This window comes from Psammomys obesus, unplaced genomic scaffold (assembly GCF_907164565.1).
Source record: "Psammomys obesus unplaced genomic scaffold, mPsaObe1.curated_primary_1811, whole genome shotgun sequence".
In the NCBI taxonomy this organism is placed as follows: Eukaryota; Metazoa; Chordata; class Mammalia; order Rodentia; family Muridae; genus Psammomys; species Psammomys obesus.
The window spans coordinates 375,548-397,112 of NW_026591598.1; the positions used below are offsets into that span (position 1 = coordinate 375,548).

The 21,565-nt window shown below is 46.9% G+C and overlaps 1 protein-coding gene across 1 annotated transcript in view; it reads left to right on the forward strand.

The window, feature by feature from the left end:
- Positions 1-18,431, forward strand: part of Zmynd12 (zinc finger MYND-type containing 12) — a 30,493-nt gene extending 12,062 nt beyond the window's left edge. The window contains exons 3-8 of the mRNA XM_055611253.1: positions 1,823-1,994; positions 8,948-9,117; positions 11,328-11,450; positions 13,665-13,776; positions 15,543-15,688; positions 17,940-18,431. Coding sequence (XP_055467228.1) covers positions 1,823-1,994; positions 8,948-9,117; positions 11,328-11,450; positions 13,665-13,776; positions 15,543-15,688; positions 17,940-18,071 — 855 coding nt within the window. The 3' untranslated portion in view covers positions 18,072-18,431. The remainder of the gene's footprint in view (positions 1-1,822; positions 1,995-8,947; positions 9,118-11,327; positions 11,451-13,664; positions 13,777-15,542; positions 15,689-17,939) is intronic.
- The last annotated feature ends 3,134 nt before the right edge of the window (positions 18,432-21,565 follow it).

A 21,565-nucleotide genomic window follows, 5' to 3' on the forward strand; every position in this document is an offset into this window, starting at 1 on the left:
GTGGGTCACGCCCCCTTTGGTAGACCTCTGTCGCCAAAAATATTTACATTATGATCATAACAGTGGCAAAATTAACAGTTATGAAATACCAATTAAATTTATGGTTGGGGGTCATAGCATTAGGAAAGCTGAGAACCACTGGGATATTGGGATATTAGGATATAAAGGAAGTTAGGAATACTAGCTTCTATTATGGCCTTAAAAGAATACAAATAATAATAATAATTATTATTAGTTTTAGTTTTGATTTTTTTGAGACAGGGTCTCTCTGTATAGCCCTAGCTGTCCTGGAACTCACTCTGTAGACCAGGCTGGCCTCAAACTCAGAGATCCACCTGCCTCTGCCTCCTGAGTGATAGGGTTAAAGGAATGTGCCACTAAGAATATCAATTATTATTTTGAAAAGTAATCCTCTTTGTGTGTGCCTGCATGAGTATGTGTGCAGATGCGCTTGCATGCGCACATGCCAGAGGATGAACTCGGGTGTCTTTCTCAACTGCTCCCTGCCTTATTTTTTGAGACACAGTCTCGCACTGAGCCTGGAGTACACCCTTTTGCTTAGGCGGGCTGGCTATTGACATCCTGGGATCCCTCTGCCAGTCCTGTGGTTATAGGGGAATACTACCATGTTTTTATGTACATGCTGGGGATCTGAACTCAGGTATCCATGCTTGCACAACAGGCATTTACCCACTGAGCCATCTCCCCAGACCCCTAAAATTAGCCCTTTGAATGTCACAAATCCATAAACACCAGACTTATCAGTTTAGGTGTTATGAAACTATGATCATTAGGAACAATGAAGACTCAAATGTTGTTTTTATATTAGGTAGGCAGGTTAATTCCAGGAGGAAATAAGTGTTTTACTTGAAATTAACTGAACTGTTAAGACAAAGAGTTTTGGTTTTGAATTAAAATTTTAATTTCTTGAGAATTTCATACCTTAGTACAGTTTACACAATTTCTACCCCTCCAACTTCTCCTGTGTTCCCCCATTTCTTTCAAATTCATCACCTCTTCTGTAATTACTGTTATGTGTATATGTATGTGCCTTATAATGTTGCCTGTCTGTACATATGTTTAAGGCTGACCTCTTATGACTTTGAAGCCTGAAGAAAACTGATTCTCCTTCAGGAGTCACTAACTACCTGCAGCTCTTGTTAAATTTCCTCCATCCATGGCTGGTCTGGACTTTGAACAAACAGAATGTTGAGAGTTCAAGGGTGCCGCTTCCTGTCCTGTCTAGAAGACACTATTTTGAAGCAGTGATCCTGGTCCTCTGGTTCTTACAGTCTTTCTGTAGACAGAAAGTTTTAGGTTGTCCTGTGCCATCTATAGCTTTTGCTAAGTTAGGCCAGAGAAGCACACCAGTTGGTATGGGCTTGGCTAGCTGGAACCCTGGGTTCCAGCTTTGGTATCGCCTAAAACATGTTCACCCACATGGTGAGTTTGAGGCTGTCCTGGACTACGATAAGACTCTGTCTTAACAAAACAAAACAAAACAAAACAAAATGCAAAAAACTAACCATGAAAAAGGATGCTAAGAAAAAGAACTGCAGAAATGATGAGTACTGTTCATCTGAGAACTCACATTCCAAAACATCTCTCTGCCAAGTTCTGAGCTAAAATGAAAGATGTCTGTCTCTGGACCTTGGACTCACAGTTCCAAGTTTGCTTTTTTATCCACCCACTTCCCAACTTCGTGTCTACGTGGTCCAGGCAGGCTCACTAAGTACCTTCAGCTGGGGGTTGGCCTTACCTGTAGGTGTTTCCTCCTTCACCTTTTACCTTGTCTCAGAGTGTCCATTCCTGCCTTCCACAGAAGCACTTGATTGAATTCTGCTACACGGTCGCCCAGAAATATCTTTTTGAAGGAAAACATGAAGAGGCTGTCCCCGCAGCTCTGCACTCCCTTCGCTTCCGCATGAACGTGCATGGCCTCAACTCTGTAGAGCTCGTGCCTGCTTACCTGCTTCTGGCTGAGGCCAGCCTTGGTGAGTGGCACTGATGTTAGACCTGGAACCTGATGAAGGGCTATATTGATCCTTGACAGGGGCAAGACACCCTTTGTGGAAGAGCAGGGTCGGTATGAAGTCTGACATAACGGGGTGAAGGCTGTGGCCTCAGCTGACATAAATCACTTAAGATGGGCCTGGTGTCCTTCACCTTTAATGCCAGCACTGGGGAGGCTGAGGCAGGAGGCCACCCTTGTCTACATAGCAAGTTCTAGGACAGCTAGGACTCTATATAGAGATTCTGTCACAAACAAACAAACAAACAACAAAAAGAAACCCACCCAAGCTGGCCTGAGCAAAGGGAAGAAATCATTTAGGCTTTTGGAGTGTCCCAAGGTAGTTAAAGGGCTGACCTGTGTAGGAAATTGGCAGGGCTCTCAGCTTTGCTCCCGCTTCCCTTCTGTTCTTTCTCCTTTCTAAAGGGCTCCTTACCAAACCCAGGCTAACATCAAACTCACCATGTAGCTTAAGGGGTGACTTTGGACTTCTGATCCTCCTGCCTCCGCCACCCTTCCAATGTTGAGATTTCAGGCCAAAACTACATTCCCAGCATATGTGTTGTTGTGGCTCGAACCCGGGCTTCATGCACGCTCGGCCAACACTCTCCCAACTCAGCTACACCCCCGCCCTCCTTTTCTGTCTCTGCTCCTCTGTATGTATCTGCTTCAGTTCAGCCATCCGTGGACTAAGTTTTAACATCTTGTTCTCACTGCAAGAGACAGTTACCCTCAGATATCAGGCCTAGTTAAAGCTGCATGCTGTACTCTAGATTCAAGTTGAGGAGCAGTGATGGGTTAGCATCCAATTTCCATTACAAATTCCTAGAAGATAGAATTTTGTTAACCTAGCTGGGATGTAGCACCTACCTTTGTTCCCTGGGGTCATAGTCATGGTTTAGAAATAGAGGAACCTACCACTGAGAGTGAGAACAGCAGACACCGCCTGATGGCCGCAATAGGGGATTAGCATTCTGAGAGGAAGTTACATCATTTGAATGCATAGCCATCATTTTGAATAACATCCTTCAGGCTAGGACTACAGCTCAGCAGTAAAGCACACACCTAGAATGTGTAGGGTCCTGGGTTCAAGTCCCAGCTTTGAAAATAAAAAGCGATGCAAGGTGTTGTTGGTATAGTATAAGAGCCCCCATGCAAGGCTTAATGTCAAATGGAGACAGCTTCTGTGTCTGGAACTCTCTAGTGTAGACTTCCCATAAAATACCCTCTTCACAAGCACAGTGCAGCCTTCTTCAAAAATATGGCCCCAAAGCTACAGAATCAGAAGAAGTCAGACTCGGAGACGCTGTCCTCTCTTGTTGCCATATGTCAAATCTTCACTCTGAAAGTGTCCCAGCTTTCCACTGGCTTTTTTGACCTTGACACTTGTAGAGATCATTGGCCAATTAAAGAAATTAAATTACTTTATGCATATGAGTGTTTCACCTTTGGACATGTTTGTGTACCCCATGTGTTCCTTGTACCCAAGAAAGCTAGAAGAAGGCACCAGATCCCTTGGAACTAGAGTTACAGACAGCTGTGAGCTGCCATGTGGGTGCTGGGAATTGAACCCGGGTCCTCTGTGCTCTTAACTGCTGAGCCAACTGTTCATTACATAGCATAGCCCTCAGCTGGGTCCACCTGCTGTTTCCTTGTGATGAGGTTGAGGCTATGGATTTGGGAAAGGAATGTCACAGGGGATAGTGTGTTCTCAGTCCGTCACACCTTTACCTCAGCAGTGCTGGGCTTCTCTGCCAGGAACCACAGTAATTCTAGTTTTGGTTTATGAGGTGGAGTCATGTAAGCATCCCATTCTTTATCAGACTCTCCGTGTATTCACTCATTTACAGCAGCTTATCAGGACTCTGGTCTCCCGTTTTGTTCACTGGGCTTAACCCTCTGCTGTTAGTACGAGTCGTGTGCTTGAACTGTCTCTGAATTGACACTCAAGCTGGCTTCTCGTCTCCTTGCTCTTTGAAACATCTCCTTCTTTAATTTTTTTAAAGTTCCTGATTTCTGAAAACCTTATCTCCTAGAACCTTCCCCCTGTTTTATTTTTCCACAGAAAATGAATCTGGACGCCCAAAGCCACTGGGTGTCTTATTCATTGCTTACCCACTCCTTGCTCTTGGGGCCATGCCTGTGCCAGGAGTAATGAGGACGCAGAATTAAGGAATGGATAAGTCAACACAATACTGTGTTGTGTGTGTCTACACACATCACATCTCTGTCAGACTCAAATAATCTCAGCAACGCACAAAAGGAACACAAAAACAAGGCGAAAGTAGCTCAGGAAGGTGACGATTCCCATTGTAAAAAGGGTGTCCTGGACCCAAACCTGAAGATCAAGCACACGGGGACAGGAAACTCACTTGTTTTATTTTTTTAAGTTTTTAAAAATAACGTATTTATTTTTGTTTTATGTGCACTGGTGTCTGCAGGGTGTCAGGTCCCCTGGAACTGGAATCACAGACAGTGGTTGGATCCAGGTCCTTTGGAAGAGCAGCCAGTGCTCTTCGCTGCTAGAGCCAAGTCTCCAGCCCCTCACTTGGTTTTTATTCTAGCATAGGTGGTGACTGTGTCTTTCCCTCATTGGTTGGGGGTTTGATGTCACAGTCTTCTGCAACTGGCTGGTTTGAAAAGGAAATGAAGGAGAGTGGGAAGGGTTGGGCCACTTAAGTCACATACATTTCAAGAACATAGCAGGGCCTTTGTGTAAACAAAAGTTTAACTGCATCAGGAGCTCTAAACTTTTCTATAAATGTTTTACCGGGTGGGGGAGATAAAAAGATTTGAGTTCCTTGTCATAAACAAAAGTTTTATAGTGTTTGACGGAAAGGCTAATATTTACTATTTCTCACACATATGGCATGGGTCTATGCCAGATCATTCAAACCCCTGTACAACAGCACATCCTCAGTCCAGTCTCCCATTTCATATTTGCAGCTCCCTTCTCTGACAGGAGGATGCTGGCGTCTCCAGTCATCGACATGTTTGTATACAGAATGGGCTCCCAGAACCTGAACTAGTTCTTGCCCTCCAGTCCAAGCTCCACAGTCCACCTCACAAAGATGCCCTCCCCTGCTTGTATGAACTCTGCCTCCTCACTGAGGCTGATCTCCTGCATGGCCTTGTAACCTCAGGAGTGCCTGCCTCCCTCACCCTGCTCAGGTCTGACACCCCATCCTAGACTGCAGAAAGAGCACCAGGCAGGAAATGCAGCCCAGACTGCGTGGACTCTCACACTGACTGTGGGGCTTTGAAAAAGTCACTTAAGCCGAAGTCCCACCTTCACCCCCCTGCTCGCTCTTCCCATGTCTTCCTTGGCTGTCTTCAGCCTCTCTTCCACTGAACAGACCAATCCCATTGCATGTCCAGAAAGACAGATTCCTGCAGCAGTCTGAGTGATGGTCTCTCTGCTGCTCTTTTCTCTCTTCTAGCTACAGAGAACTTCTCTCAAGTCCTTGGGGCTTGAAGTTCTGTGTTCTAGATGTCTCTAACTATTTCTCCTTCCCTCCCTTCTACCTAATTAATTCCTTGTCATTCAAGTCTCAGGTCATGGTTTCTATTCTTTGGTCTAAAGGCCTGTCTCCAAGACTAGGTTGCACTTTCTTTTCTTTTTTTAACTTATAAGTGTGTGTGTGTTCAATGGCATATGTGCCATGGCCTTCCTGGAGTTGGTTCTTTCCTCCCACGCTCAGGCCATGTCTTGCAACATGTCCCTTCACCTGCTGAGCTGTCTTGCTTTCCCTGGGTCTCTTTTTAAATCACTTAGAAATGGTTTCCTTTTTTTCTGAGCTCTCCATTTCTAGCCATAGATTAGATTTCTGGCTGGGATTACTTAATCTCTCTCTCTCCCACTAGACTCAAGAGAACCAGATTCATGAGGTTATCCCACCCAGCACAGTAAAGGGCAAAGAGGGTACTAGTACCTCACGGCCCCCAGAAAGCCTCTGGTGTCTCTGAGTAGCTCTTCATGGGATGGCTCTGGGAATTATGTAAGGCTGTAGAAATGAAATGATCATGGAAGTGCTTTAAAAGCTGAAAGAGCTGTTGAATGGAAGGTTTCAACACAGGCCCAAATCCTCGAGGTACAAACTTTTTGAAACTTTAAATAAATCACAGTCCTCTCTCACGTGCTTCTTTTCCTCCTAGAGACCCCGCCACCCAAAGTGGAAACGCCTGGGATGGTCACCCTTTTCTTCTTTTTGTTTTTGTTCTTCGGTTTCTCTCTCTCTTTTTTTGGTCTTTCCTTCTATTTTTCCTTTCTTTTAGTAAAACTTGGAATTTTAAATTAACTAGGAATGGCATTCGCAGTAATAGTTTAAGAGAAGGGAGGAGTCCTCGCTGCCCTCTGCCACTGCCCTCAGCACTGTGACCGTCACACCTGGCATGGACAGTCAGGGAGGGAGGACTAATTTGGGCTCAGGGTTACCCAGGGTTCAGGCCAGGGTGGTGGGGAGAGTATAGCAGATCAGAGCCGTGTTCCTCGTGGTAGACAAAACACAGAGAGGGAGGAGCTGACTGGGACAACTTTCAGGAACATCTGTCCTGCCGGCAATTTCCTTCCCTAAGTTACCATCCAAAGTAACCATTAAAATAAGGTCACCAGCTTGGGACCAGGTGGCAAAATATGCAAGTTCCATGCAAGCCGTGACATAGGAGAGGTAGGGCCCGCTCATCTCCCTGTTTCCTTTCCTGGTCCGGTTGGGTGGGCTTCTGACTGGAACGCTGGAGACTTCTCCTCTTCCACACTGCTGGTTTTACCCTCAGGTGTCTGCTTAATTTATCCTTCTAACAGAGCAGCGTTTCCATATCTTCCAGCCTAGGCTCTTTCTGCTGCATCTTGGTGACTGTTCGTTCCCTCCACAGCCCTTCATGGCTGTTTTGTTGGGGGCCTCTCCTTGCTTGACCACAGGTTCCTAGCAATCAGGGACCATGCCATTCAGTGTGCTCTGAGCATCAAGCACAGTGATGAAGGCTCAGGAAGTTAGGTGAAAATACCAAACTTGATAACTCTGATAACTGTTTCCCAGAATTGCCGGCAGGTTTGTCACAGGTGCGGACGGGCTGGCTGGTGTGGCGCAGCCACATCCTCAGGAAAGGCTGCCCCCTCTCCTTCCCCCGAGTACCTTCCTTGTGACTGCTGTGTTCTGTCTTCCTTTGCTTTCATCACCACAGACTGCAAAATCTCCCCTACACTGTAATGTGTCTCAGCTACGCCACTAGCCAGTGTCAGCCTCTGTCTCCAGACAAATGCTCCTGGTCTCTTCTTCTATTCCATACACTAATAAAAGTCACCCTTCAGGCGAGTCCTGTTTCCTTCACACCTCCACCATCTCCCGGCATCCTTACACCCTGCAGGGAGGCATGGTCTGTGAGAGGGTGGCAAGCTTGGGCTGACCCACATGGGGCACAGTGTGAGCTCTGTCCAAGGACCCATGCACTGGAGCCCCGCTGCTTGCCTTGCCCTGTCCAGCCTTCCAAACCTGCAGGCTCCTGGTGCATTCTCCTATGCCTCTTCCTTCAGGGCCCATGTTTGCTTAGATGCAGTTACAGCTTGGCCTGGGGATCTCCTCCTTCTCTTCCTCCTCCTCCCCCTCCTTTTCTGAGACAGGGTTTCTCTGTGTAGCTCTGGCTGTCCTGGACTCGCTTTGTAGACCAGGCTGGCCTCAAACTCACAGAGAGCCGCCTGCCTCTGCCTCCCTGAGTGCTGGGATTACTGGTGGGCGCCACCACGCCTGGCTCCCTTCTTCTTCAGCATTGCCTCCTTGAGTAAACTAGGCAGAGAAAAATGAAATATGTATATATGTATTTGTATACTGCTCTTGCAGAGGACTGCAGTTTCCAGCAGCCTTGTTATCTGACGAATCATAACTGTCACCTGACATCTCATAACTGCCGGGAGTTCCAGAGAACCTGACACCATATTTCTGCTCTTCTCAAGAACCAGTATGCACGTAATCCACCCCCACATACACATAATCAAAATAAAATAAATATTTTAAAAGCCCAGTATAAACTTTATAAAAATAAAGGTGCACACCTTTATTTTTCAATACTCAGAAGGCAGGAAAATCTTTACGAGTTCAAGGCCATTCTGGTCTACATAGAGTTGAAGGCCAGAGCTACAGAGACTCCATCTAAAACAAAACAAAATGAAACAAAACAAAAACAACCTAAATTAAAAAAATCCTAGCGTATCTCTCTGTGAATGTATAGAGAATTCACAGTCTATAAATTCACCCTTTCAAGGTACAGTCTAATATATTCAGAAGCTTATATTTTCAAAAGGTCATATAACTCACTACTATTTAATTCTAGAACATCCCATCACCTCTAAAAATCCATGTAATTGTTAGTAGTTAGCCCTCATTAGACATGCCCACCTGTTTTTCTCCCTGATGCACACCCAGCCACCACCTCCTTTCTCTCTGTGTATGTGCCTGTTCTGGACATGTCACATGAATGGAGTTTGACAATATGTGGCTTTTGGTGTCTGGCTTCTTTCACTTAGCATGCTGTTTCCAATCCGTCTGCTCTGTGGCATGTATCCAGACATATTCTTTTTATGGATAATCACAGTTCACTCATGGGTCAGAATATGCTTATTAACCAGTAAGCATTTGTTATGAACAGATTGTGATGAACATTCATGAGCAACTTTGAGGTACCAGTAAGTGTATCAATGAATAAACTAAAGTATAAATCAAATTTCATCACATATTCTTTAGTTAAAATTTAAATTCTAATGTATTTATTTATTTAGGGGTTTTGAAATAGGGTATCTCTACAGAGTCCTAGCTGTCTTGCAACTATGTTGTTCAGGCTGGCCTTGAACTTATGAAGCACTTCCTCTGCCTCCCAAGTGCTGGAATTAAAGACATCCATCACCGTGTCTGGCTTATAACCTCTTTCACTACTGACTCTTGGCAGGTATGGGCCGGATAGTGCAGGCTGAAGAATATTTATCCCAAGCCCGGTGGACAGTCCTCAAGTCAACTGACTGTAGTAATGCCACTCACTCTTTACTGCATCGGAACCTGGGCCTTCTCTACATAGCCAAGGACAACCAAGAGCAAGCCCGCTACCACCTGGCTAATGATGTGAGCAAGCTCACTTCAAACATCTGGGTATCACCAAGAACAGCTGTGCTTAGTGTTTCTGTTAACTGAGCATGTCTCTAACACTTGCTGCTACACTGACCATTTCAGGAGCAGCAGCAAGAACTCAGCTCTAATGACCTCAGTTCAAACCTTTCTACTTCCTGGCTATGCAAATGTGGCCACATCTTCCCCAGGTCTCATTTGTCTGAGTTTCATCTAGGAAGACAAAATTGCACACTGGCTAAGAGAAGGGCCATGCTCCTGTTTCCAGCTCTGCTGTTTCTGTGACACATTAGTTAACCTTTTTCTTCACATGTAAGACAGATCATAGAATGGTCCTAACCACATCAGTGCAAAGCAGAGATTAGTAATAGAAGATTGTAAGCACTGGACTTCGTGGCTCTCTGTTAAAATAATATTCGTGTCTCTTCTTCTAGGTGTGGTTATTAAATTTTAATGAGCTAGATCTATAGAAATCACAACCTATGAAACTGTACAGATGTTAGATGGGAGGATGATGAGCTCTTCTTCTCAAGTTAGGGGGTTCCTAGTAGAAATTTTGAATTGGAAACCATTATCAGAACTCCTGCACTTGATCCAGATTAGGTTGGGACACACTACTCTCTCCTGGGGCCTCTTTGTGGCCTCTCCACTCGCCTCTCCCCCAGGCCATCTCCCTCTGGCTGCCTGCCTCTGTGCTTGCCTTAGACTGGATGTCATTGGTGTCTGGCTTTGCTAGGGGTTGGCAAGTGGCACAGCAGGGGAGAGAAAGGTGAGGGATACAGTGGGGATTGGCGGGTGGGGCCTGAAGGACCCACCCCACCCACACCCCAGTTCTGGCAGAAGCCTTCAGCACTCCTCTCTGGATACAGCTCTTGTCCAGTGGCCATGCTTTAGCCGTGGCTGGTCTCTGTTACCCCTGCTGTCTTCTCTTGCTTTCTGAGGTCTGAGGATGGTAACATTTTCCTCGCCATTGCTGTTCCTGGTGTTTCATTACCCCTCTTGCCTTTGTACCCCTCCCACAGCTCCAGTCACTCTTCCATTAAACTAACTTCAGGCACCCCTTTTAAGGTGGCATCTGTTTCTACCCAGGCTTTTAACCCATACTTTTTCTTTTAAAGAGAGAGGGTCTTCATTTATTGCATAGCCCTAGCAGTCCTGGAAGTTGATATGTGGCCAGGCTAGCCTTGAACTCGAAGAGATCTGCCCACCTCTACCTCCTAAATGATGTGACTAAAGGTATGCACCACCACGCCTGGCAGCTCTTCTTCACTGATGTTTGTTCTCTACCCTCTGCATCTTTTAGTTAATTAAGAGAGGCACATTCTCTCTTGTGGTGAACCACACAATTAAGAATTAGATCAAACCCAAGCTTCCTGAGTAGACACACACACACACACACACACACACACACACACACACACACACACACTCCAGCACTGGGGCTAGATTCTCAACCTTAACCTCCCTCTCTCTCTCCTTCTCTCCCTCCCTCCCCCCTCTCTCTCTATACATATACACGTATATGTGTATATATGTATATGTGTGTGTGTGAGAGCAGATGTTTGTGAACCAAACTCTGTGTATACATGTGTGCCCATTTCTCTTGGGAAGGTACCCAGAAGGGAAGTTCCTGGGCCATACAGAATCTCCATGTTTAGCCCTTTGAGGATGTGCCTAGCTGCCTCCAGAGGCGGCACTATTTTTCATCCTCCCGAGCCACGTCTGAGGCTTTTATTACCTTACCAGTCTTCTCTCTCTCTCTCTCTCTCTCTCTCTCTCTCTCTCTTTTTCAAGACATGGTTTCTCTGTGTAGCCTTGGCTATCCTGGACTTGCTTTGAAGACCAGGCTGGCCTCAAAAACTCACAGAGATCCATCTGCCTCTGCTTTCCCGAATGCTGGAATTAAAGGCGTGTGCCGCCGCCGAGACCTGGCACCATTTTTTCTTTTTGAAGATAGCCCTATGAAGAGGGATGAGACCGTTGTGACTTTTTTCCATTTCTTGAATGACTGTCAATGTTTAGCATTTGTCACATGCTTACTAACCATCCATGTATCTTTTAGAGGAATGTCTGCTCAAGGTTCCTTAGTCCATTTTCACATCAGACTGCACGGAAGGTTTTTTTCTGTGAGTTCTGGACACAAGCCTTTTCTCATCATTCAGATGGTTTTCAGGGGATTCAGGCACCTTCTCTTCCTCCTGCGATAGATTTATTTTGCCAGTTGTGCATTTGGGACAGAAGACATCAGGACCTCAGGAGGATACTTCCACCTGGCCAACATCTTCCATGGTCTTGAGAAATGGGAGCTGTCCGACACACTGTACACAAAGGTGAGCCGGGGATGTGAGAACTTAGTGCTGGCTTTCAGGCCCGGCATCTGTGGCCAGAGTCAGGCCACAGCAGGAGATGCTCAGAGCCCGATGGCGCCATCAGCTTACACAGCCCAGTCCTCAGGCTCATGTTTCCCCTCTCTACTGCTCACTGGGCTAATTCTTAGCATGTGTAGAGAGATTCACAGAGAACCAGAGCTTACAGCAGGCTCTGCCACACCCATATAGCCATCAAAGCAGGCACACATATACAACAGAGAAGGAAGAACTTTTTATTTTTTAATTTAAAGTAATTTTTTAACGACAGGATTTCTCTGTATAGCGCCGGCTGTCCTGAAACTTGATTTGTAGACGAGGCCGGCTTTGAGCTCACAGAAACCTATCTGCCTCTGCTTCCCCAGTGCTGGGATTAAAGGCATATGCCACCACCAGCTGGCTGAAGGAAGAACTTTTTGTTGTCCTTGTTGTTTTTGTTTTGGGAGACAGGGTTTCTGTGTAGCCCTGACCATCCTGGACTGGCTTTGTGTAGACCAGGCTGGCCGCCTGACTGAGATCCGCCTGCCTCTGCCTCCCTGAGTGTAGAGATCACAGGCGTGCGCCACCACGCCCGGCTTAGGAAGGACTTTTTAAGGGACACTTACTGCTGCAATGCCCCCTGGGAGGGTCAAAGAACAAGAAACTGTTTTAAAAATTCTTTGTGTGGGCCAGGTAAAGGACGATGCCACCAAGCCTGACTGCGGGTGTGATCCAGAACCCATGCGGTGGGAGGAGAGTTCAGACCCCTGAAAGTTGTCCTCTGACCTCCACATGCACTTACCAACCCCCCCATTCCCCCATAAATAAGTGTAAATTTAAGTGTTTAAGATTATGTTAAAATTATGTTTATTTTTTTATTAATTTTTAGTGTCTGTACGCTAATTTTTAGTGTCACATTTGTCATTTCTTCAGATCATCATACTTGGTGGCAGTCACGTTTACCTGTTGAACCTTATCTTTTTAGCCTCCAAATGTAGTCACCTATTTGACCCTCCTCTTTAGAAGGGGGCGGGCTTCCCGCGGATATCAGAGTCCCACAAGAAGACCAGCTGTAACATATGTGCAGATGGCCTAGGTCAGACCCATGCAGATTCCCTGGTGGATGGCTCAGTCCCTATGGTTCAGTCCCATGTTAGTTGATTCTGTGGTTTTCTTGTGTTATTATTATTATATTATTATTTGGGCAGAGGTGGGATACAAGGTCTCTCTAATTAGTCCTGGCTGACCTAGAACTCACTATGTAGACCAGGCTGGCCTTGAACTTGAGATCCTTCTGACTACCTCTTGAGTGCTAGAATTAAAGGCTTGCACCACCACACTAAGCCTAAAGTTCTTTTTGTGTGCGTGTATGTGTGTGTATGTGTGTGTGTGTGCATGTGTGTATAGTTGTGTGTGCATGTATGTGAGCTTGCACTCAGAGGTCATAGTTCAACCTTAGGTGCTGTTTCTCAGGCACCATCCACAGGGTTTCTGTATGCCCTGGAGCTTGCCAAGTAGGCCACATTGGCTGGCCAGCAAGCCCCATGGGTCCTGCTGTGTCTCTTGCCAACACCAGAATGACAAACTTGTGTCGCTGGAGTTCCCATTTCGGTGGGTGCGGGAATTTGAACTCAGGTCTTCATGCTTCACAGAGAGTACTTTCCCAACTAAGCTTTCTCTCCTGCATCCCAAACTCTTCTCGTGTAAAAACTTTCCAATACATGAAAACACCAGTTATTCAGTCAGGAATCCCTCACTTAGGGAGCAATCAGTTCTGTGTGTGACAGAGGCCACCGTACTGTGACTGCGGCTTTCTGTCTCTTAGAAAATGGCATTTTGGTGTAGCTGAACACCAGCGAACTTCGGAGTCGGACAGACCTGGGTGTGCGGCCAGGTTATGCCATTTGTCAGATCTTTCCAAAAGTTAAGTGTGTTGGTAACTTCTCTAAGCCTGAGTTTATGCTCATGGAAACGGGGGCACCTGCTACGCAGTGGTAGCCATTGGCCCTGGACCCTGGCGGCGCTGCCCCTAATGAGCCTGCCCAGCCCTTGTGCGCTTGCGCCAGGCCTGTCTGGGCTCCTAGGGCTCGCTCTGCCTCTGTACGCAGCTGGAGTGGGACTTCCAGACTCGGGAGACCTGGCTGGGCACAGCACATGGCCGAGCTACCTGCTGGTCTCATCACCCTGCTTTCCCAACAGGCCTCGCAGATCTGGCACACATACCTGAACAACCACTATCAAGCCCTCTCACGTGCTCGTTCCCAGCAAGCAGATTTACTGGGCAAACGATTTTTGAACGACACTGGCTTGGGTAAGTGGCAGGTGTCCGAGAAAGGGGAACAACAGTCTTTGTTCCCTAACACTCAGGCTGTGCGTCTCTGTGGTCTCACAGAGCCTGTCGGTGCCCATTTCACAGATGGAAAAAACATGGAGACACAGGGCTCAAAGAGCTTGTACCAGTGTCAGGAGGAACTCGGACCCCTGCCACCACACAGAATCGTCAGCAGGCAGATAAGGGCAGACTTAGAGAAAATGCTGGCTTCTAATTATCATCCATTTCTCACTTTTTCTCCCTCCAGGGCACATAAGTCCGGTGGAGCTCTGTGCAGGGTTGCCCTGTCGGCTCCTCCTGACACTGTCTGCCTCCTTTACAGGACGTGAGGTCCCTAGTGGCAGGGCCAGACCCAGTCCATCTCCATCCCCAGGCCCAGCAAAGGGCTGGGTGTTGGGTGGCCCTGAGTGGGGCCGTGCCCTCTGAGATGGTTAAGAGATGAGAGATACAGTTTCCACTCAAAAGTCACCCCCATGCAGGCGAGGACGCAGAGCCCACTTGCAGCAACAAAAGAACATCCCACAGGTACGGACTCTAACCGGAGTCCCAGGACGAAGACGTGACGATAGGTAGGTGGCACTTGAAAGCAAGATTTTAGGCTAAGGTGTAGAAATTGAGAAACCTCATTTAGTTTCCTCATGAGGCCAGTGGTTTGCACTGTAGCAGAGACACAGCCATGCACGGGCCACCATGTTTATTTAGCATCGTGGCTTCCTGCTTTTTGCCTTTTTCTTTAAGCTTATTACTTAAATGTGTGCTCTCAAGTGCCGGTCCGTAATGACTGTCCAATACATAGTGACCAACACAGAAACGAAAACCTCTGGGATAATCCCAGCACTTAGGCAGTGGAGGCAGGGGGATCAGAAGTCCAAGGCTAGCCTGGGCTATATAGCAAGTCTGACAGCAGTCTGGGTGGTATGAGACCACGTTTCAATAAAACAGAAACAGAGAAAAAAAGCCTCTGAGGGAAATAAACAGGCTCACGTGGGGGTGGGGGTGGGGCAAACAGGCTGCTGGTCCCAGGTCTTTAACCTTTTCTGGAGGGGCAGGAATTAGGGTGCTGAAACTGCAGCGGGGCTGAATGAATCCCAGGAATCTGGACTGACAAGTTTTGTATTAGGAACTCAGGAGATGTCAGCCTCAGCAATAGAAACCTTAGCAGCTCTGAGCACTTGCAGTCACTGCTGTGCTGGACAGGGCTGGGTTCCTGAAAGAAGCGCCCTTCTTCCGGCTCCTGGCGATCTCTGTGCTGCCCACTGTTTCCCCTAGAGCCCCAGTGCAGCTGCAGCAGGCCACAGCCCAGTGTCTAGAGCAAAGGCAGGTGTGTGTGTGTGTGCTTGGGTGTACGTGTGTGTGTGTGTGTGTGTGTGTGTGTGTGTGTGTGTGTTTATATGTGTGCCTGTGTTGGTGTATGTGCCTGTGTGTGTTTGTGTGTATGCTTGTCTGTGTTTGTGTGTGTGCCTGTCTGACTGTGTATGTGTGTCTGTGTGTGTGCCTGTCTGTGTGTCTGTGTGTGTGTGTGTGTGTGTGTGTGTGTGTGTGTCTGTGTGTATGTGTCTATAGATGGGGCAGCTCCAGCAAGCCTCCTGTCTCTCTCCCTGTGCCGTACTGGGATTGCAAGCCCAGACATGACTGGTTTTCCGAATTCAGGTCTTTGTGCTCACATAGCAGGCTTTTTTACCCACTGGGCCCCCATGCCCACTGGCCTCCATGGCCCATGTTTCTTTTCTCCTCTTCCAATGCAGATGAAGCTCAGGAAGCAGAAGCCATTCGGATCCTAACTTCCATCCTGAGCATTCGAGAATCTACTTTCAGCAAAGAGCCCCACAAAACTATCCTTGTTCTGAAGACACTGAGCTTGCTTTACTTTCTGATGATGGATAATTCAAAGGTAAGCTTCCCCAGAAAAGCTCCTGTCTAAATGGAGACAGCGAAGTAGCTAACAGTTCAGTCTGGCTCTGTTTAGCCCACTATCTCCAGGGCGAGCTTTCACTCTGGAACATTTCCAGTCAGGCTGTGTAATGGGTTCTGGGTCTCTTCCCACGGGGTGGGGGGGACGTTTTCCAGAGCTGCAGGAAGGAGCTGAAGCTGGGCAAGGGAGGTCTGTGTGCAGGAAGGTCCTGAGGATGTTTGTGGAGCCTGAAGTAGCCACTGTGACATCGCTCCCTGTTTCTGTGGGGAGTTAGGCAGACAGGGACAGCCAGGCAACTGTTGAGAAGGATGCCAGCTACTGGCTGAAGCCCTTACATGACCCGTCAGCTTTAATTCTCACCTCTTCTTTATAGATAAGGAAACTGAGGCACAGAAAGGCTTGATTTTTCCCAGTGTCTTACAGGCTATTGATTAATTCATCCATTCAAATATTTATTGAGCATCTACCACTTAAAAGGCTTTCTGCCCAGACAGTAGCAAACAACCAGACAAGTTACTTCTCTGTAGAACTTAGAGCGTTTGGAGGAAGGAAAGTCGCCATAATCCGATAGACATGTAACTGTGTGATACTGTCTCAGACAGTATAAAGTGCTCTAAAGAAAAACAGAACTGAAGGGGGTGGGGCTTGTGGGAGGCCTTTCTGTGTGGGCAGCACGGGGAGTTCCACACTGCCTCTCCACAGCTGCATTTCTTCCCTTCTCCTCTCCAACCAATTCTTTTAAGAATTGGGGACCCGGTGCTTTGCAAACAAGGGTCAGGAGGAGCGCACGAGGGTCACAAGAGAGTGTGACAGCACAGAGCACTGTGGGGGCACAGAAGAGGGGTTGCTAATCCTGGAGTCCTGGCAGAAACAGTCAGGGAGTAGGACATTTTCCCCAACAATTTTCATATTGCCATCGGCTAAAACCCCTTTTCTACAGGTCAGGGTCCATTTTAGGGGGAAGCTGTTACTCCAAAGCATGCTAAGAATGCTGGGTTTACTAAAGGTGCTGAGACAAAAAAGGGCGCATCTGTATACTGAGATTAACACATCATTTCCTTCATGTCTTTCTTCCCTGTCTAAACCTGCAAACTCCCACCTTCCTCATTTGATCCCCATTGTTGTAGCAAAACACCATGATGGAAAGCAGCCTGGGAGCAGAGAGGGTTTATTTCGACCAACATTTCCAGTCACAGTCCACTGAGGGAAGTCAAGGCAAGAACTGAGGCAGGGACTGTGAAGGAATGGTGCATCCTGGCTGGTTCTCTTCCACAACCCAGGCCCACCTGCTTAGGGATGGTTCTGCCACAGTGGGCCGGGACCCACATCAATCACCAACACGCTCTCTGACAGCCAGAGCCACAGGTCAGCGTGATCAAGGCAGCTCTTTAATTGAGTCTCCTCCTCTTCAGGTGGCTCCAGGCCGTGTTAGGTCTATAATAAAAAGTAAGCAGGACACCCACGATCACCGCTGACACTTCCAACACCTCCTTCCTGCTTTCTTTGTTTCTTTGGCATATGTTAATGCTAAGGATTCGGCCATGAACAGCCGAGTGTGGTGGGGTACACCTGTAATCTCAGTACTCAGGAGGTAGAGACTGTAGGACCATAAGTTCAAGGTCATCCTCAGCTACACAGCATGAGGCCAGCCTGGGCCATGAAAGACTCTGTCTCAAAAAAATGTAAAGTTCAAGGTCATCCTCAGCTACACAGCATGAGGCCAGCCTGGGCCATGAAAGACTCTGTCTCAAAAAAATGTAAATAAATAAATAATTAAAAGAGCAGTATCATCATGTTTTACTTATTCACTGTGCTTCTTGTCCTTCCTGCTCTGTGTAAGTTTCACAAGGACATGGATTGCTGTGTCTAGTCTGTCCCTGGGAAATAGCACCCACTCAATAAACAGAATGGGCAGAAAAGATAGGAAACAGAGACCACGCTGAGAGAGATATCTATGGAACCTCTGTGCAGGTCAGAACTTTGGGCCCAGGGTCCTCTGGATGTTCTTCTTCAGGCAGCAGTGACCCCCACCCCTGTCTCCTGGTTCGAGACCCCCCTCCCCAGTTCTCTCTCTGCTAAGGAGGTATGCCTGTCCTACTCCATCCAGTCAGAAGAGCTCTCCCTGGCTGGTGAGGGAAGGTGGCCAGTTCCCTTCGCAGTTTCCGAGCAAAACACAAAATCAGCTTCTTCCCTGTGGCCACTTCTTCTCACCACTGCAATCCTGTTTCAGGCAAAGGACTACGCTATGAGAGCCCTCAGCCTCGCCGAAACACACTGCATTGTGGAGGAGAGAAGGGTTATTCGCGATCTACTGGACATCATCTACTCTGACGATGCGCGAGAAGGGCATGCTACCGCCTAGAGATCGCCAGGCTGCTGCTGCTGCTGCTGCTGCTGCTGGGGCTGTGGCCTGACAGCAGCTGTGCAGGGTCCAGTGCCGCTTCCATCACTCCCAGGGGCGGCCTGAGGCACCGTGATCCCATTAACTTGTGATGTATGGAGCTTTGGGCACAGTAGTCAGTAAAGCGTTGTTTATCATGACCTTGCCATTGCTTTATCATGACTTTGTATGGCTCTGGTTAATGTAGAGTCACATCGGTAAGATGGTGTTTGTAATTAAACAGTCTGTCATGTTCCCTGCAAGCCTCCCCAAGTGAGGGGATGAGGGATAGATTATATTGGAGCAGTTTCTCTGACCCCGAAATTAAGTCAGCATTAATTGAGGCAGACTATGGGAAAAAAAATAATCCGTTATAATTCCTAGAGCAATAATTGAGAAAGTAATTGAAAATTGTTAAGAATTAATAAATGGATTAAAGCAATATACTAAAAGATATCTACTTAGAGAAAAAGAACACTTCGAAAGTAGAACAGAGGGTGAAACAGAAATCTGAAGGGCAAAGCATAGATTTAAGGGGATCCCAGCAAGCACTGGCTGAGACACCATTTGAAGCAGGTATGAGCCTTGTGTCCTGTCTAGAGGAGACCCCCCCCCAAAACAAAAACAAAAACAAAACAACAACAAAAAACTTGTAATGCAGAGGACAGACTGGGCCTCACACCTTGACATGCCTAATTTAAAGCTCAGGTCTCTAGAAATAGCTTTTTTGCTTGCTTGATTTTTGGATTTTTGAGACACGGTTTCCCTGCATGGCCTTGGCTGTCCTGGACTCGCTTTGTACACTCCAGTGATAGTTTTCTGACACATGCTCGAAAATACATATGTACCCTTGAGGACTTTGGACCATAGCCCATCCTGCTTCACTTCCTTTCATTGTTAGAATCTACAGTTGCCTGACTAGTGGTGTTTACCTTTAATCCCAATACTTAGGAGGCAGAGGCGGGTGGATCTCCGTGTGTTCAAGGCCAGCCTGGTTGAAGATAGTTCTAGGACAGCCAGGGCTATATAGAGAAACCCTGCCTCAAAACAAACAAACAAAAGAGCATCTATGGGTTTCTTTTGGATTGATGATGTTTTTTTTTTTTTTTTTTTAGTATTTTTCTCACTGCATAAAAAAATCTGTTTCATTGAATTTTATTCTGCTCTGTTAGTTTGTTGTGTTTCTGTGTTTTCAGTGATAACCCCCAGAAATTTAAGCATTCATTGAGTCCTATCAAAATCCAAGGTCGGGGCTATGGAACACGGTTGGTAGCGTGCTTGCGGGCCTTCAAGCCCTGGGGTCAATCCTCAGCACCACATAAACTGGGCATGGTGGTACACATTTGTAATCCCAGCACTTAGGGGGATCAGAAGTTCAAGGTCATCTTCAGCTACATAGTAAGTTTGAGGCCAACCTAGGCTACATGACATTTTGTCTCAAAAAAAATAAAAATAAAAATTAAAGGCTGAAGTAATGTTCAGAGATTAAAAGCACTGGCTGCTCTTCTAGAAGTCCTGAGTTCAATTCCCAGTAACCACATGGTGGCTCATGACCATCTATAGCGAGATCTGGTACCCTCTTCTGGCATGAAGGCAGAACACTGTATAGTTAAATAAATCTTTAAGATATATGCTATAATCTGGTCTGGAGAGATGGTTCCCTGGTTAAACGCGCTCTCTTGCTTGCTGCTCTTCCAGAGGAGCTGGGTGTAGTTTCCAGCGTCCACACAGGGCTTCTCACAGTTGTCTGCAACTCTTGCTACAGAGCATCTCTGGATTTCCAGGCAGGTGTCTTAGTTAGGGTTTTATTGAGGCGAGGAGGCACCATGATCATGGCAACTCTTATAAAGGACGGCATTTAATTGGGGGCTGTCTTACAGTTTCGGAGGTTTAGTTTATTACTGTCTTGGCAGGAAGCATGGCGGCACACTGGCTGGCGTGGTGCTGTGGAAGAAGCCAGGGAGCTGAGAGTTTTACATCTCCATCCGCAGGCAGCGGAAGGATACTATGAGCCACACTGAACAGGCGTTTAAGACCTCAGAGCCTTAAAGCAGGTTACACCCACTTGAAAAAAGCCCCACCTCTGTTTTTGTGAGACAAGGTCTCACTGGGAATCCTCGCCTGCTGTGGAACTCTCTGAGAAGACAAGGTTGGACTCAGACTCACAAAGATCTGTCTTTTGGATTAAAGGCGCATACCAGCACACTCACTGGGCCCTAAAAGACAGTCTTAAACAACAACAACAAACAAACCCAAAAACCGCAGCTCAATTTCCCACCAGGTCATCATGCCGTTCCTTTGCATTAAAATCTTCAGCCGCAAAAATTAACGTTTCAAGGGCAGAGCTGAGGGATTACCCCAGGAAGAGGGGGTCAGAGTCTTTTCCTGTTGCAAGCACACACGCACTGTTATAAAACACGTGATGCCTGGGAACCCATGTTTAGCAAAGTTCATTCTGAAGAGTTGCTCTGCATTCTTCGTAGCTTTAACTGTGGGCCCATGCTATGCCACAGAGCCTCAGAAGACCACGATTCTACCCAAGCGCCTCCGGCACCCACAGGTGTCCCAGACCCGGGACAGCGCCAGGCACACATGAAGTGGCTTTGTGCCTACGGTGACTGAGGAACAGCTTCCTCCAGGCACGGGAGCTCACCTGAGACAAACATTTGGCAAAGAAGTGCCTCAAAAATGATGGAGGAGCATCATTGGAGTGACAGAACTTCTCCAGCGTTTCACTTGACATAATGTCTCCCTTGATAGCTATCAGATCGATGGCAATGTGTCGGAGATTCACATTCTAGTTTACGTGTGCTCACATTCAAACACAGTTTCAACAGCTAATAAGATGGGGTGATGGGATGGTTCAGCAGGGTGAAGGCCTGACCACCACATCTTCCCACACTCGGCTCCTCAATGTGTACATTGCACACGCATGCACACACACACACACACACACACACACACACACACAATGGATAGATAAGTGAATGTAATTTCAAAAGTTTTAAAATAGCTGATGAGTATATGAATAAGCATCGTCATAACTTCTAAAATTATAAGAGTAAGGTTATTAACTAAGCCGTGATTATATAGGATGAACATTGTTATTTGCTGGCAAATTTTTTTATCAGAATTGTACATTTGCCCCACCCTCCCAAAAAAAAAAAAAAGATCTTAATAAACAGGGTTGGGAAGAGAGAGAGACGATTTTTTTTTTTTAAAGCTTGTAGTTTAAAAATTAAGTTTCACTATGAGAAACAGAGTTGTATGTGAGGGGGCAGGAGGGGAAGAGAAGCCAAGAGTGACCACTGGAATTGTTTTCTGGTCTTACAAGTAGATGGGCTTGTGCAGCCAGGTGAAAAGCCCCAGGGAGTCGGGGAAGGAATGTGGCTACTGCTAGGAGATAGTGGCTTTGACATACCTAGGAGGGGCTGAGAGGTGAGTAACTGGATATTCAATCTGGCATTCAGAAAGGG